Here is a 13,958-nt window from a genome sequence, read left to right as displayed (position 1 = left end):
TTGAATATTTGAGCAGAAATATATAGAAGAATCGGCTTTAGAAGTTTAAGGTTAGTTATAAGGGTATAGAAGAAATTTTGATGTGATAGATCTATTTGCATAAGAAGGTTTTAAGATATAGAATACAAGTTAAGAAATATATTGGTTTAAACAAATTTAAAGAGCATTAAGATATGGAGTATAAGTTAATGGGAAAAGAAATGAAGCTACCTTAAGAGTATATAAGTTTTTGAAGACAGAGGAGGGACCAGGGGAAGTCCCCCTAAGAAGTAAAAAACAAGTTGAGAAACAAAGATAGGTATTTGGTAAGGTTTGTATAAGTTTTCTTTTCTGTATGGTATTGTTGTGTTTTATATTGTTGATTGTGTATTATGTTTTTATTGTGTTTATGTATGTTTAATGTTGTTTTTGTTTTGTTTTGTTTTATGGCAAAATAATAAAATCTTATTAAAATAAAATAAAATAAATGTTTTTAGATTTTGTGTGTGTGTGTTTAAAAAATGTCCATATGAAAACTCACCAGTATTTTTTAATGCAAATTTATCCCAAGGGATAGCTCAGTTAGTAGAGCACAGGACTTGTGATTTTTTTAAATGCAATTTTGCCTAAAACACACATTTTTGCAGAGCAAAAATTCCCTAACATGTATTTCTGTATGTTGCCTGCACTGATGCTCACATTGTTGCGCACACCTTCCTCTAATATGCACATCGTTGCACATGTTGCTTGACGGTAATACTACATTGCAAAATTCGGAGATGCGCAAATTTCAAAGGATGGCTGCGTTTGAGTTTCCCTGTTACTAAATAAAGTGCAGATTACGTAGATTTGTATTTTCAAATGTTTTATAAATTTACCCCCGTCTTTTTGAAAAGCTTGATCACACTGGTTTTGGATTTTCCTGGTCAGCTTCGCCAGCTCTGCATATTCCATCATCTTTCTCTGCCACTCCTCTAATGTTAGTAAATCTGAGTGTCTTGCTTTTCAGCTCAGTTTCGTCCTCGAAGGAAGAGAAGACCAGCACAGGAGTCGCAAAAGAGGAGACATCAGGGGAGCAGAGGCCAAAGAGGTAGGGAAGGGGAGCAGCAGTGTAGTGGCAAGTTCAGAAAGCCAGAGTGCCTTCAGCATCATCCTAGGGTTATGCAACCATCTCATAATGACCCAATAATACTAATTAGGGATTCCTTGTTACAATCAATGAAGCTAGCTCTCCTTTCAGCTAGCTCTATTTTCTGTGCACATACCGGGGCAAATGACTTGAAATGCCCCAATATATTCTTTCAGAGCGACTTAAATCGTGTTTTCTGTGACATTCCATTGTACGTAACAGAACTTGCAGGCCGTGCTCTTGAAACTGAAGCATTGGTGGGATTTGAACTCTGGACTTGCACTGGTTGCAAAACAGCAGTACAGGTTCTCAGCTACTCAAGAGTCCTAACTCTGGATGTCTGGAAGAGACAGGCACCAAGAGCAATTGTGTATGAGAGAAGCGCTCTTGGATTCTTTGCCTGAGTAATCGAGGCTAGATTCCTCGAGCTAATAATCCTGGATCCACAAACTTTCGTATCCTCGTCCTTGCACAGAAGAAGCCCCCTGGTTTCAGAGCTGCCCCCCCCCTTGATTGTTAGCTGTGTGTGTCCATTTCCCGTTGAATTTCCTTGCAGTTCGATGACGGTGACTGTCCGGGAAGATAAAACGGTGACAGCGACCTACTCGGACGAAGACACTGACAAACCTCAAAGGTAGGCGTGCAGAGATAGGCTTCTTTCCTGAGGGTCAATAGGGGGACTCTATTCTGGCCATGTAGAGGCTCCTCCCACAAAATCTGACATCACCCAGGAGGAGGAGTTTGCACACACCCAGGGATGTCTCAGTGGCAGAAAGTAAGGTGATGAAGGGAGAATGCAGCTGCTCATTTGGGGCTTCAAGACCACAGGGCTTTCCCCTGCTATCTGGCTGATAGAGAGGGGAACACTTGTGTGTGTGTGTGTGTGTGTGTGTGTGTGTGTGTGTATTATCTGTAAACAGAACCCTCAGGGGTTTGCAACGCAAGTGAGAAATATCTTAAAATAAACAGTTAGTACGATTAAATGCCAGAGCTTTCCTACATTGCGTGAAGCACAGGTAGCTACCAAACTGAGCATCATCTCTAGCATTAAAATGAACATCATACATAAATTCCAAAAGAAGATTAATAGTATGATGAGTGTTTTGTGGAAGAATGGATGCATTTTTTTTTACTATTTAAAGAATAGTATGAATGATCTCGCGAGCAGGATTTGAGCTACGAGCAACAGAAGTGACTAGATTATAACATTGTGGTTATGATTTGATAGAAGGTAGGGTGCAGCAGATGGGGAGAAACAACTCCATGGATAACTGAGTGGGAAGTTGAAACTTAATAAAATATAATTGGGGAAAAAAATTCCTTCCAGTAGCACCTTAGAGACCAAATAAGTTTGTTCTTGGTATGAGCTTTTGTGTGCTTTCTGTTTCAGTGTATCTGAAGAAGTGTGCATGCACACGAAAGCTCATACCAAGAGCAAACTTAGTTGGTCTCTAAGGTGCTATTGGAAGGAATTTTTTTATTTATTATTTTGTTTTGACTGTGGCAGACCAACATGGCTACCTACCTATAATTGAAAGAGAGAGAGAAAAGAAAATTCATAGTAAACAGGCTAAACGAAATAGCATCAGGAGGTGAGAATCAGACCATTTTGCACTTTGCACAACAGGATGGGGAACTGCCATATGTCCAGATTGTCCAGGACATTTAAACAGCCCAAACGCTGTCTACTTGAGCCGAATACAAGCTGTGTCCAGACGTATGGCGACCCCCTAGTAAAACCTCTTGACATACTTGTCTCTAGAGCAGGGGGTTTAGTGGGCTGTTCAGCTGAGTTAGCATAGGAGAGAAACATAGGATGGGGAACTTTTATGTCCCAGGAGCTGAATCAGAGGCCATCCGGTGAAGCTGAACAGTGGGAGATTCCGGGCAGCCAAAAGAAAGGGCTTTTCCCCATGGAGTATATAGTATGGAACTCGCTCTCCCACAAGGTGTGGCGATGTTTTTAAGAGAGGATGAGACCAATTCATGGAGGATCAAGCTATCTGTGGCTACTAAATACATTCTTCCAGTTCCATTGTCCCAGGCGGTGTGGCTCTGAATACCCGTTGCTGTGAATCTCAGGCAAGAAGAGGGTTTTCCGACTCAAGCCCTTTTGTTTTCCCCAAGGAGGTTGAAAGATACTCGGAACTCAGTACATAACAGAGGTCCATTTCCCAAACTGGCCAGCTTGGGCAGATAAACTGGGCCTACCCTTCTTCCACCTCTCTATAGACCTGGAGCCTGTGGGTTAATCCCTCTGCCTCTCTCTCCTCCAGCCTCTTCCTTAAAAGGAAAGAGCAGACTTTCCAGAACATGAAGGATATCTTCCACGAGGTGGCTCACGAGTCTGCGTTCAGGCTGCATGATCAACTGGACATCCTAGAGAGGTAAATCATATTTTGTCTTCCATCTTGGTTATGAGCCCAAGCCCAGAACTAGGGCTGGGCAATGTCTGGTTTTTGACATCGTGATCTATCACCACCTAAACATTATGATGCACCGATGTATCACAATGTCTGAAAATAACAGTGTGACTATGTAGAGGCAAAGAGGGTAATGTCCTGGCAACTGCTGCTGCTTAGGGAAACTGTCCCCCTGCATCCCCCCCTAAAAACCCCTCCCATTTTTACTCTGCGGCTCCCAGCTTCAGCCCTGCCTGTCCTGCGTCCCTACGGCCCTGTCACCAGAACAGGGTAGATTTGAACTTGCAGCTGGGTGGGCGATGGCAATCACACCTTGCTCAAAGGGTTCACTTTAAAAAAACAAACGTGTGCTAAATTGGCAGGAGGCGAGAAGAGAAGAGCACGAGGAAGTACCTGTGCCTGAGTCGCATCACCAAGTTCAGAAAAGATCTTGAGCGGATGAGGCAGTCAATGGTGGGGACGGAGCCGGAGCAAGACGCCGAGTCCGAGAACTGGTGAGGAAACGGGTAGAAGTAAAGGTAAAGGGACCTCTGAACATTAGGTCCAGTCACGGACGACTCTGGGGTTGCAGTGCTCATCTCGCTTTACTGGCCGAGGGAGCCGGCTTACAGATTCCGGGTCATGTGGCCAGCATGACTAAGCCACTTCTGGCAAACCAGAGCAGCGCACGGAAACACCATTTACCTTCTCACCGGAGCGGTACCTATTTATCTACTTGCACTTTTGACATGCTTTTGAACTGCTAGGTTGGCAGGAGCAGGGACCGAGCAACGGGAGCTCACCCCATCACGGGGATTCGAACCGCCGACCTTCTGATCGGCAAGCCCTAGGCTCTGTGGTTTAGACCACAGCGCCAACTGTGTCCCACGGGAAATGGGTAAAAGGGCTTAAAAGCCAGAGCGCTTTGCTGTGGGGAGAGTGCAAAACAGGGTACTGGCATCAGGAGCCAGCTTCCCAAGAACCTTGGCACTTGCATTTTAAAAACAAAACCCAAATTTTCTAGCTTGTCAGGAGGTAGTTGAAAGCACAGAGGCATTTACAGGTGACCTCCGGGAGGCCAGGAATCTCAGCAGTAACAGGAAGTTGCTTCTCAGTGAGCAGCAGGCATGTTAAAAAAATTTCCAGCGGGATAAAAACATGCAAAAACGGTGGGCAAGGGGAGGTGTTTTAAAACCAGAAAGTGGGCAGAGTTCTGCCCTCCTGTCTCGGTTTCCAGTAGGGAAGTAGATATGGCTGGACAGGTTTTGCCGTTCCCCATCTTAGGATTTTGCAGCCTTAAAACACCACCTTGCGGACCTATCATGGGCATTTGGTGGGTGGGAAAGAGACTGTTTTGGCATGCAGTTGCTCTCCATCACGTCGTGGAGGAAATGCCATCTTGGAAGAACCTAACACAAACTTGGGTCTCCAGCAGTTTGTGGACTACAACTCCCATCATCCCTAGCTAGCAGCTCCAGTGGTCAGGGGTGATGGGAATTATAGTCTGAAATCAGCTGCAAACCCAGGTTTGGGAAACACTGGCCTAACAGCTCACCACAAGCCGTCCAGGACGCTTCCGTTGAAATGCCTGTTTTCGTATCTGTTCCAAGGTTCTCCACTCTGCTGGCCAGGATCCCTGATGATGTCAAGAGAGACCACCGTACCCAGAAAGTCCTAAAGAAACTGGAGAGGTTTGCGAGGAATCCAGACTTGCGCATCCGACCACCTACCTTCCTGAAAGTGTTGGGGGAGCTTCGGATCTGGGAAATCTGCTCTCCGGACATCTGTGCGGCTGTGGAGGTGAGAGATGTGAAAGGAGAGTCTGTCTGAAAGGGCCAAGAGGGCCCAAGGCAGATTTGCTCATCCCTGAGTCTCTCCATGACAAAAGAGAGAAAACAAATTCATTCATTAGGCTCCAGCTCAAGGATCCTGGTAAGAAATCTTTGGCCTTCTGGGAGGGACGCTGTGCTTTGCAGGCCTCTGCTTCTGTCCAGAATGATTTAGGATTTAGATTACCCTTTTAAACGAGCTCTACATACATTTTATTGTAGCGATCGGTACAAAGCCTCTGCAAGATCGGTCAGCGTTGTTATTGCCGTCTTGCAAAGGAAGGAGTTGAGAGTGAGAGGTGTTTCCTCCTCTCCTCTTTCTATATACCGTATTTTTTGCTCCATAAGACGCACTTTTTTCCTCCTAAAAAGTAAGGGGAAATACCTGTGTGTCTTATGGAGCGAGTGGTGGTCCCTGGAGCTGAATTGCCCAGGGGCCAAAAGAGGATCATGCTTTTTATTTTACAAAGAGAAAAGGGAGTGTTGAAAGGCTCAGCAGCTGATCAGCAAGAGATCGGGAGAGAGATAAGAGTCCCGGCTCCCTTTCAGCCCCGCCCTCCTTTGTTGAATGTGCTGCAGAGGGAGGTTGTTTGTTTCCCCAGGACATGTGACTGGCTGATTAGATTATCTGTCTGGAAACAGTAGAAATGGCTCCCTTTCCTTAAGATTTTTTCAGAAATGTGAGTTAAACCCCATAAAAATGGGGCTTTTCCTCTTTGCTTTTCCCCCTTTGCAAAAGGAGCTTTGCTTTTCCCCCTTTGCAAAAAAAAGCTGCAAAACCTTTAGCTGATCCTCAAAAAAAAAAAACACCAAAAAACCCAAAACACCAGGGCTTTTCCCTTTGCAAAAAAGCTGCAAAACCTTTAGCTGATCCTCAAAAAAGGCCTTTTGCCTTTGCAAAAACAGCTGAAAAACTTTTAGCTGATCCTCAAAAAAGCCAGGGCTTTTCTCTTCGCAAAAAAGCTGCAAAACTTTTAGCTGATCCTAAAAAAACACACAAAAAAACAGGGCTTTTAGAAGAGGAAAACCAGAAAAATGTTTTTTTTCTTGTTTCCTCCTCTAAAAATGAGGTGCGCCCTATGGTCCGGTGCATCCTATGGAGCGAAAAATACGGTACATCCTGGAAGTTCAAGGAGGGTCGCACAGTGGAATTGATCTAGGGTAAGATTAGCATGGACAATTTCACATAGTGCACCATTGAACTCCTGGGATGAAAAATATACCCCCAAAGGCCCATCAAGTCCAGCATCTTTCCTGTGCTCATTGTGGCCAAGCAGATACCCTTAGGGCGGCCTTTCTCAACCCTGGATCCCCAGATGTTGTTGGACTACAACTCCCACCTTCCTCTGGGCTCTGTCTCCTGTCCTAGGTAATTGAGGACGTGGCGGGCTTGGAGCTGCTTCAGTACCACCTCGAGAGGAGAACACCTGAGTTTGCTAAAGAACCACCCAAGGCAAAAGGGGGCAGGGGGAGTCTTGGACAGCAGAGGAATACTAATTCCCGTTTGTCTCAAGTGCCTCTGGGTGCGTGAGAACAGAGAACATCCAACAAAAGAAATTCAATACAGTTCCTTTCACATAAGTGCTGTGGTCCTGCAGGCTTGTTTTTAGAAGCTGCTCACACACCCCTCTTCTTGGGTACAAGCAATTATGGCAGGGGGAGAGGAGGGGGACAACCCTGTGTGAAAAAATAGCTAGAGGGCCCTCATGCTTTTTTCCTGTTTATACACACAGCCTCTTGAATCTGCTTTTAGGTTTAAAGGAAAAAGGAAATTTGGGGAATGATGATACACACATCCCCTACATTAGCCTTCAGTGGCATACTTAACTCACTTTGTGCTAGATTTACTTGTTTAGATTAACAAGGTAGTCTAAACTACTAAACTAAACACTAAACTAAAGGGAGGTAAATCTGTGACTAGGAAGAATTTCCTGACGAGTCCTGAACAAATGACTAGACGAGTGTGATTTGGATCTCCAGGGAACAACCGCAGTAGCTGCCTCTTACCAAGTCAGACCCTTGGGTCCATCTAGCTCAGTAATATCCACACTGATTGGCAGCAGCTCTCCAAAGTTTCAGGCAGGGCCCTACTTGGGAGACATCAGGATTTGAACTTGGGATCTTCTGCAGTTGCCCTACCACTGAACTAGCAGGGGTGCAGCTAGAGGGCTATAGCAGCAGAGGCAGGGGGAACCCTTACCTTCCCCAGTCCAGCCTTGTAGCTCGTAAGCCAGATCTCCCACCAGGGTAACATCGCAACAGGAATGATGTACCACTACCAAACCCACCTTCCACTTGCTTATCCCCCAACCACAAACTTGCTTTGTTTCCGGCAATTCAAACAATACCAGTGCCAATTTCCACCAATTGCTGCCCATTTGGCTTCCAGTAACCTGGTCAGGAGGACCCGTTCTTTTTAAGCTATCCCGAAAAGATGGCAGGGAAACTAGTGTGGAGCCTAATCGCTCCTAATTGGGCTGTTTTTAAAAAGCATGCGAGTTCCAGGTCTTGTGCAAAACCTCTTCAGCACTTTTGTGCAAGAACTCACTATTATTATTTCAGGAAATGAAATGGGCATTTGCCTGTTGCCCCCTGAAAAAGCACACTTCCATTTTGCCCGGTATGAAGCACGGTGGCCGAGGCTGGTACCATTTGCCGTTGTGCTCTTCCTGGAGATTTTTGTTTATAAAAGGCGTATACGTGCAGGGGTATAGCAACAACCTCATGCATGCAAACAGCGGAACAAAAAACAAACCCAAATGGTATTATCAGTCAGAATGGTATTATGAGAGTTCAAGGGCAAATTCCAGCCAGGCAAGAAGCACTCAGGGAAGGGCTTAGTTACTAGGGCCAGATACGAGAACCCTAGAGAGCCACACTTGGCCCCTGGGCTTGAAGTTTTTCACCCCTGCTCTGTGGCCTGGACATTTCTCCTTTACAACGTGTCACACATTCCCTCTCGCCTCTTTCATAGTTCCTGCGTGAATATATTGTGGATATGCCCGTGGACGATTACAAACAATGGTTACAGTCTCGAGTGACAATCCCTAAGCGAGCACACAGCGCTCCGCCGATATGCTGAAAGCCCCTCTCCCCAAGAGTGCCGGGTCGAAAAGACAAAGGACAAAGGCTTCATTTTTTTTGTAAAAAAGAAAAAAGAAATCAGACGCGTGCTGAGAAAGAGCTGGATGAAGCCGACACCTGGAGTGTCTACTTGGAGAACGTACTCTTGCTCATCTGCCTGGAATGATGCGTGGCTAGGGCCCAAGGGCCACACTCTAGAACCAACCTCTCAAAAGGCTGGAATTGCTCATTCTCAAAAAAGTTCATTTGGAATTGCATCACCATTGCTTGCAGCTGCAGGCTCAAAATGACAAGGAAGAGAATTGAACAGCCAAAGCCCTTTTAACTTTTGCACAGGTTCCTTCCTGCTTTGAAGTTTTAGATGTTTAATTTAATTTGGGACAGGAGGCATGGAATTACGTGCCTGCGGCAACCTGCACTTCAGTGAAGGGAGCAGATCCCTCTGCTTGTGGTGATCAGCTCTCTCTGCTGAAAGGAGCAGTTCTGAGGCTTCAGTCCAGTGCCAGCATTTGCAAATGTTTTGTTATTTCTGTATGCTTTGAATTATTAAAAAAAAAAATGTTTTAGCAGTATGCATTCCCGGCAGCTTCTCATCCAGTTAGTAGAGCATTAGACTCTTAAGCTCAGGATTGTGGGTTTGAGCCCCACATTGGGCAAGAGTCCTGCATTGCAGGGGGTTGGACTAGATGACCCTCGTGGTCCCTTTGAACTCTACAATTCTATGATATACTGAGCTTCCACTTAGGGATCCAGTATCTGCAGATGGCATTTACTCACTCATCAGATAACACACCCTGTCTCCTGCTGCCATCTTCTGTGCAAGAGAGGGATCTTACCGAACAAACTTGCACGTGATTTTTAAGCAGGGCTGGTGGTACTTCAAAGGTCAGTGCTCATGATCTCACCAATTGACAGAGAGGAAAACAAAAACCTTGCTAAGGCATCTGCTAAAAATGATTTCACTATCCAATGCCTTATGATCCTGGCAGCACATCACTGGATTCTAGGAAACCACAAGTAGCTCTTTCTAATGAAGCCATATCTGTGCCATGTGGAAGTGCGTATCTGCAAATAATGCTTTAGCACCACAGTTTCATTTCAAAGCTTTTTATTAAACTGTCACCCAAACAGCCTATTTTTCATCCCCCTTTCACCTCTTAATTTCTGAGGCTCTTTAAATTAGGTTTTGATTTACAGAATTTGCAGCCCCCCGAGCTACAACAACAGCAAATCAGCAGTACATCAAAACAAACTGCTCAACTTCCACAGAACTCTTTAATTCCACTTACACAGAGTGGGAATTGCTCCTTTAACACAAAGGTGGGGGGAGGGAGATTCACAACAGGACGAACTACCAATTACCGGTTCACAATTGATAGGGCTCCTTCACCATATAATTCTGTGTTTAAAAAAAAAATTGGGGGGAGCCAAATTCTATTTATTTATTTATTTACTTACTTAACCTATCAGAACTCTTATTAAGGCTATTCTGGTATATTTCTTTATTAAAGTACCCCGGAAGCCCTTTTTTCTTTGTTTTCCATAAGCCCCCCATCAGAATTTAGCATTTTCGAAAATGAAAACATTTCCACTGGTGTTATGAATTGTAACGTTGATGCAGTGATGGGTAACGAGGGCCGCCTGCCTCTCCCTTGTGTGCCTCCAAAATCACGTGAGGATCGTGTCGTCAATCTGCTCAACCGAGTCGGCCTGGCTAGCGAGCTTCTTCAGGGACCGACGGCAGCTCTCGTTCAGCAGTTCCAAACTGGCGGCATCAAGGATCTTGGAGACGGACTGCAGGAAATAATTGTTATTAGAGGAAAGGGTGTGTGGTGTGGGAAGTGGCCACGAAGCCCGCTTCTGTGGCTCATCATGGCAGTGGCTAATGCTCATTGGGACTGGCGGGGGGGGAGGGAAGCAAGGAGATCTACAATAGGTGGAGCTAGAGCCATGGATGAGCACAGCCACCCTCTGGTTGGTTGTAAGAAGAAGGTAGGCAGGTGGGGATTGGTGGGACAGTGCCCTGTTTGCCCAAATGGACCAATCAGCACTATTAAAGCTAAGGCTGAGTGAAACCCTTTTCCTCCTGTTCAGCGTCCAATTATCAAGTGGCAAACGAAAGCAGCGGTTAGGAATCTGGGGAGGCAGCAAACATTCCTGGACAGGCAGCAGCGGAACCTCCCGTTCTATCCCTGTATAACTGAAGGAGTGTCTCCACCCCCATCGTTCAGTCCGCACACAGTTCCAGCTCCGGGGGCCTTCTATCGGTTCCCTCACTGCGAGAAGTGAGGTTACAGGGAACCGGGCAGAGGACCTTCTCGGAAGTGGCACCTGCCCTGTGGAACACCCATCAGATGTCAAGGAAAGGCCGTATTTACTAGAGTCTAATGTGCCATCGAATCTAATGCGCCCCTTGATTTTCAGAAGCTTGAAACCACAAGAGGTATTCGCTGGCGAACGTAAATGTGTCGTCAAATCTAATGCACACCTTAATTTTTGCGATGCAATTTAGCCAAAAATGGTGAGCATTCGATTCGAGTAAATATGGTAAATAACTATACAACTTTTAGAAGGCAACTGAAGGCTGCCCTGCGTAGGGAAGTTTTTAATGTCTAGTGTCTTACAGTGGTTTAATTTGTTGGAAGCTGACCAGAGTGACTGGGGCAACCCGGTCAGAGGGGCGGCATTGAAATAATAAATAATTATCATCCCTAAACAACATGACACTGCGATGCGGCATCCTTCTGAGGGGGTAGCTGGAGGTGGGGGAATGGTGGTCCACAGTTCTGTATCAAGGGAGTGAGCGGAGAGGGGAGAGGTCACACACTACAAAGGACTTGGCTGGCACAGAACCGGGGACGGGATATTTTTACAACTTAGGAAGAAGCTGCTTCTGCCAATTTAGTAGAGAGCATGAGGAAGGGAGGGGAGAGGGGGAAGAGAAACTGACTTCCTCTTCCAAGATGGGCCAATACCTGAAGCACTTCCTCGCCCTCTCGCATCTTCAGGAGGTTGACGATGGCCTGGTCGCTGTAGGCCCTCACACTGGTGTTCTTGTCTTTTGTATTGTCCAGAAGCGCTTTGAGGATGGGCTTCATTGTCTGGGGATCCAAGGGAGGGAGGGGGCTTTTGTTGGCCCACCAGAGCATCTTCTCTGCCACTAACTTGATGTCGCTGGATGGATTCTGAAGACACTGCAGGGGAAAACACACACACACACACACTTCAGTTCCGACCAAGAACCAGGAAGCTAATTTTTACTAACAAAACAATTCAACACAAGCAACTGCAAGTTGTCTTTAGAAAGACTGATGATATTTACATGTTACAATTCAGAATTAAAAACAGTGAAAACACATTACAGTCGCAGGACACCCACCGTCAGAAGACAGTAGGTGGCGGCCACAGGCCTGTCAGAAGAAAAAAAGTGTTTGTGTGCCCGCAAAAGGAAAATGAAAAAGGGGCCAGCCTAGCCTCCAGTGGAAGGGAGTTCCCAAGTCTTGGAGCAGCCACCGAGAAGGCCTCTGTCCTAGGCAATAGCTAGGGGGTAATACAAAGGACTAATTGTATACTGATACAAATTCCTCATTCTGACATACTTAGCACCTCTCAGCCTCCTGGCTCTCACCCTGGACTCCAACCCTCCATCCTGGCCCCAAGCAAAGTCATACATCACCCCCCTAAATCTCACAATGAAGAGGGTTGCTGGAACCTGCTGGTATTGCTCAAGTCTCTTGCTCTAGGGCAGGACAGTCTTAACTTTTTATACCAAGTGGGCTGCAAGAGTACTTCAACATGGAACCTGGGGGCTACACGGTGCCTTCTTGTGCCAAGTTGGGGGCAGGGAGCGAGGTCAAAATTTGACACCCCCCTCAACCCTCAATGCTGCCTTCCCAAAGCTGGATTAAGCCCTGTGCCATGATTTTGGAAGGAGGCATGAGGCTCTGGCAGGGTCCTAGAGCTCTCCCCCCCCCCCCGCATTTCCCCAAAGCTGTCAAATTTTGCTGCAGTCCACCAAAAAAAAAGGCGTCAAGGGCCACATGTGGCCCTCGGGCTGTGCATCGGACCACTCTGCTCTAGGGCTTACACGCAGGCTCTTTGTACACAGCAAGGAAGGAGCCACCAAAGGACAGGCCACAGTCCTGTGCTCATCCAAACCACACCTGGCTGGTTCCTGGAAAGCAGATCTCTGATTACCAGCAAAGTCCGTCCCATACATTCAGAAAGGGGCTTACCTTGATGAAGAGGTTGGAGAGTTTGGGGGGCAGATTTCCCCCATTGGCTTCTATGTGGTACTTCATAAGGAAACCCATCCCTCTGATGCCGCTGATTGCAATTGGGATCTGGCGAAGAAGAAGCAGGAAAGTGATATTCGGAACTCCTTGCCACTGGACCTCGCAACCTCAAGGGGGTGCTCGTTTTGCCTTTCAGATCAGGGCCTCCCGGATTTAAGGCCTAACAGGAAGCTGTTAGGAAACACCTGACAGCCACGCTGGAAGGAGACGCTTACCCGGTCTGCAGTAGTATTGCTAAAGATCATTTCGTGGACACTGTTGCTGTATTTGGGGGCACACACTCTGCCGGGGGCCACACTGACGGCCACGGAAAGCGCCAGGCTGCGCCCATGCCGCACCATCCAGTCAATGCCAGAGACGTCCGCTGCAGGAGCGAAGGAAGAGAGTTTCTGAGCATGGCATCAGGCCACCACTTCCTCTCCCCCCCCCCCCAAATCTGGATGGCACCTGCATTTCAGGATGCCAACCATTTTAAAACAATGGTTCCTAAACTGGGTGGTACTGCCACCTTGGATTACTGAAGGGGGCACTAAGAGGCAAGGGGACAGTAGGAGGGGCAAAGGAGGTGTAAAGCAATCCGACTTTGAATAGCTGTTAGGACCACAATACCTCAAGGACTGCCTCTTTCCATATGAACCTACCCAGACCATGAGATCATCTTCTGATGCCCTTCTTCGTTGCCTCCTGGTCCGGAGGGTGGCAACACAAGACGTGGCCTTCTCTGCAGTGGCCCCCCATCTGTGGAATGCTCTCCCCATGGAAGCTCACCTGGCGCCTTCATTATACACCTTTAGGCGCCAGGCAAAAACATTCCTTTTTTAACCAGGCCTTTGGTTGATCCGATTTACATCCTATGCCCTTTTTAAAATGTATAGTGGGTTTTTTGGGGAGGGGGCTATTGGGTGGTTTTTATTTTTATTAGGTATTTTGTGGTTTTATATCTTGATTTTATTCTGTGAACCGCCCTGAGGCCCCCGGGTATAGGGCAGTATATAAACCAATCAATAAATGATCAAGTTCGTCAATTTTTTTAAGAAAACTAAATAGTCTTAATTGCATGCTGAATAAATGTGCAATTAATTGTTACTCTTTTGAATTTTATTGTGTTACTATCTTCCTTAGTGGGTTGTGGAAACTACTATTTTGAACAATGCTTTTTTTAGAGGGTAGGGGGTACTGGGAATGTGTTTGTGCAAGCGAGGGGGCAATGGCCTGAAAAAGCTTTCCCAGTGTAAATTTA

At 46.4% G+C, this 13,958-nt stretch overlaps 2 protein-coding genes across 2 annotated transcripts in view; one reads left to right on the top strand and one right to left on the bottom strand.

Moving 5' to 3' along the window:
- Window positions 1-8,972, top strand: part of CCDC60 (coiled-coil domain containing 60) — a 65,560-nt gene extending 56,588 nt beyond the window's left edge. The window contains exons 11-16 of the mRNA XM_033135861.1: window positions 989-1,069; window positions 1,665-1,742; window positions 3,385-3,495; window positions 3,894-4,025; window positions 5,121-5,310; window positions 8,314-8,972. Coding sequence (XP_032991752.1) covers window positions 989-1,069; window positions 1,665-1,742; window positions 3,385-3,495; window positions 3,894-4,025; window positions 5,121-5,310; window positions 8,314-8,421 — 700 coding nt within the window. The 3' untranslated portion in view covers window positions 8,422-8,972. The remainder of the gene's footprint in view (window positions 1-988; window positions 1,070-1,664; window positions 1,743-3,384; window positions 3,496-3,893; window positions 4,026-5,120; window positions 5,311-8,313) is intronic.
- A 542-nt stretch (window positions 8,973-9,514) lies between these two features.
- GCN1 (GCN1 activator of EIF2AK4) overlaps window positions 9,515-13,958 on the bottom strand; it is a 60,979-nt gene continuing 56,535 nt past the window's right edge. The window contains exons 55-58 of the mRNA XM_033136120.1: window positions 12,934-13,082; window positions 12,659-12,766; window positions 11,399-11,617; window positions 9,515-10,217 (exon numbers count right to left, since the gene is read on the bottom strand). Of these exons, the coding sequence (XP_032992011.1) occupies window positions 10,092-10,217; window positions 11,399-11,617; window positions 12,659-12,766; window positions 12,934-13,082 (602 nt within the window). The 3' untranslated portion in view covers window positions 9,515-10,091. The remainder of the gene's footprint in view (window positions 10,218-11,398; window positions 11,618-12,658; window positions 12,767-12,933; window positions 13,083-13,958) is intronic.

Source organism: Lacerta agilis, chromosome 17 (genome assembly GCF_009819535.1).
Source record: "Lacerta agilis isolate rLacAgi1 chromosome 17, rLacAgi1.pri, whole genome shotgun sequence".
NCBI classification, from domain to species: Eukaryota; Metazoa; Chordata; class Lepidosauria; order Squamata; family Lacertidae; genus Lacerta; species Lacerta agilis.
This window is presented reverse-complemented; position numbering and strand designations above follow the sequence as displayed.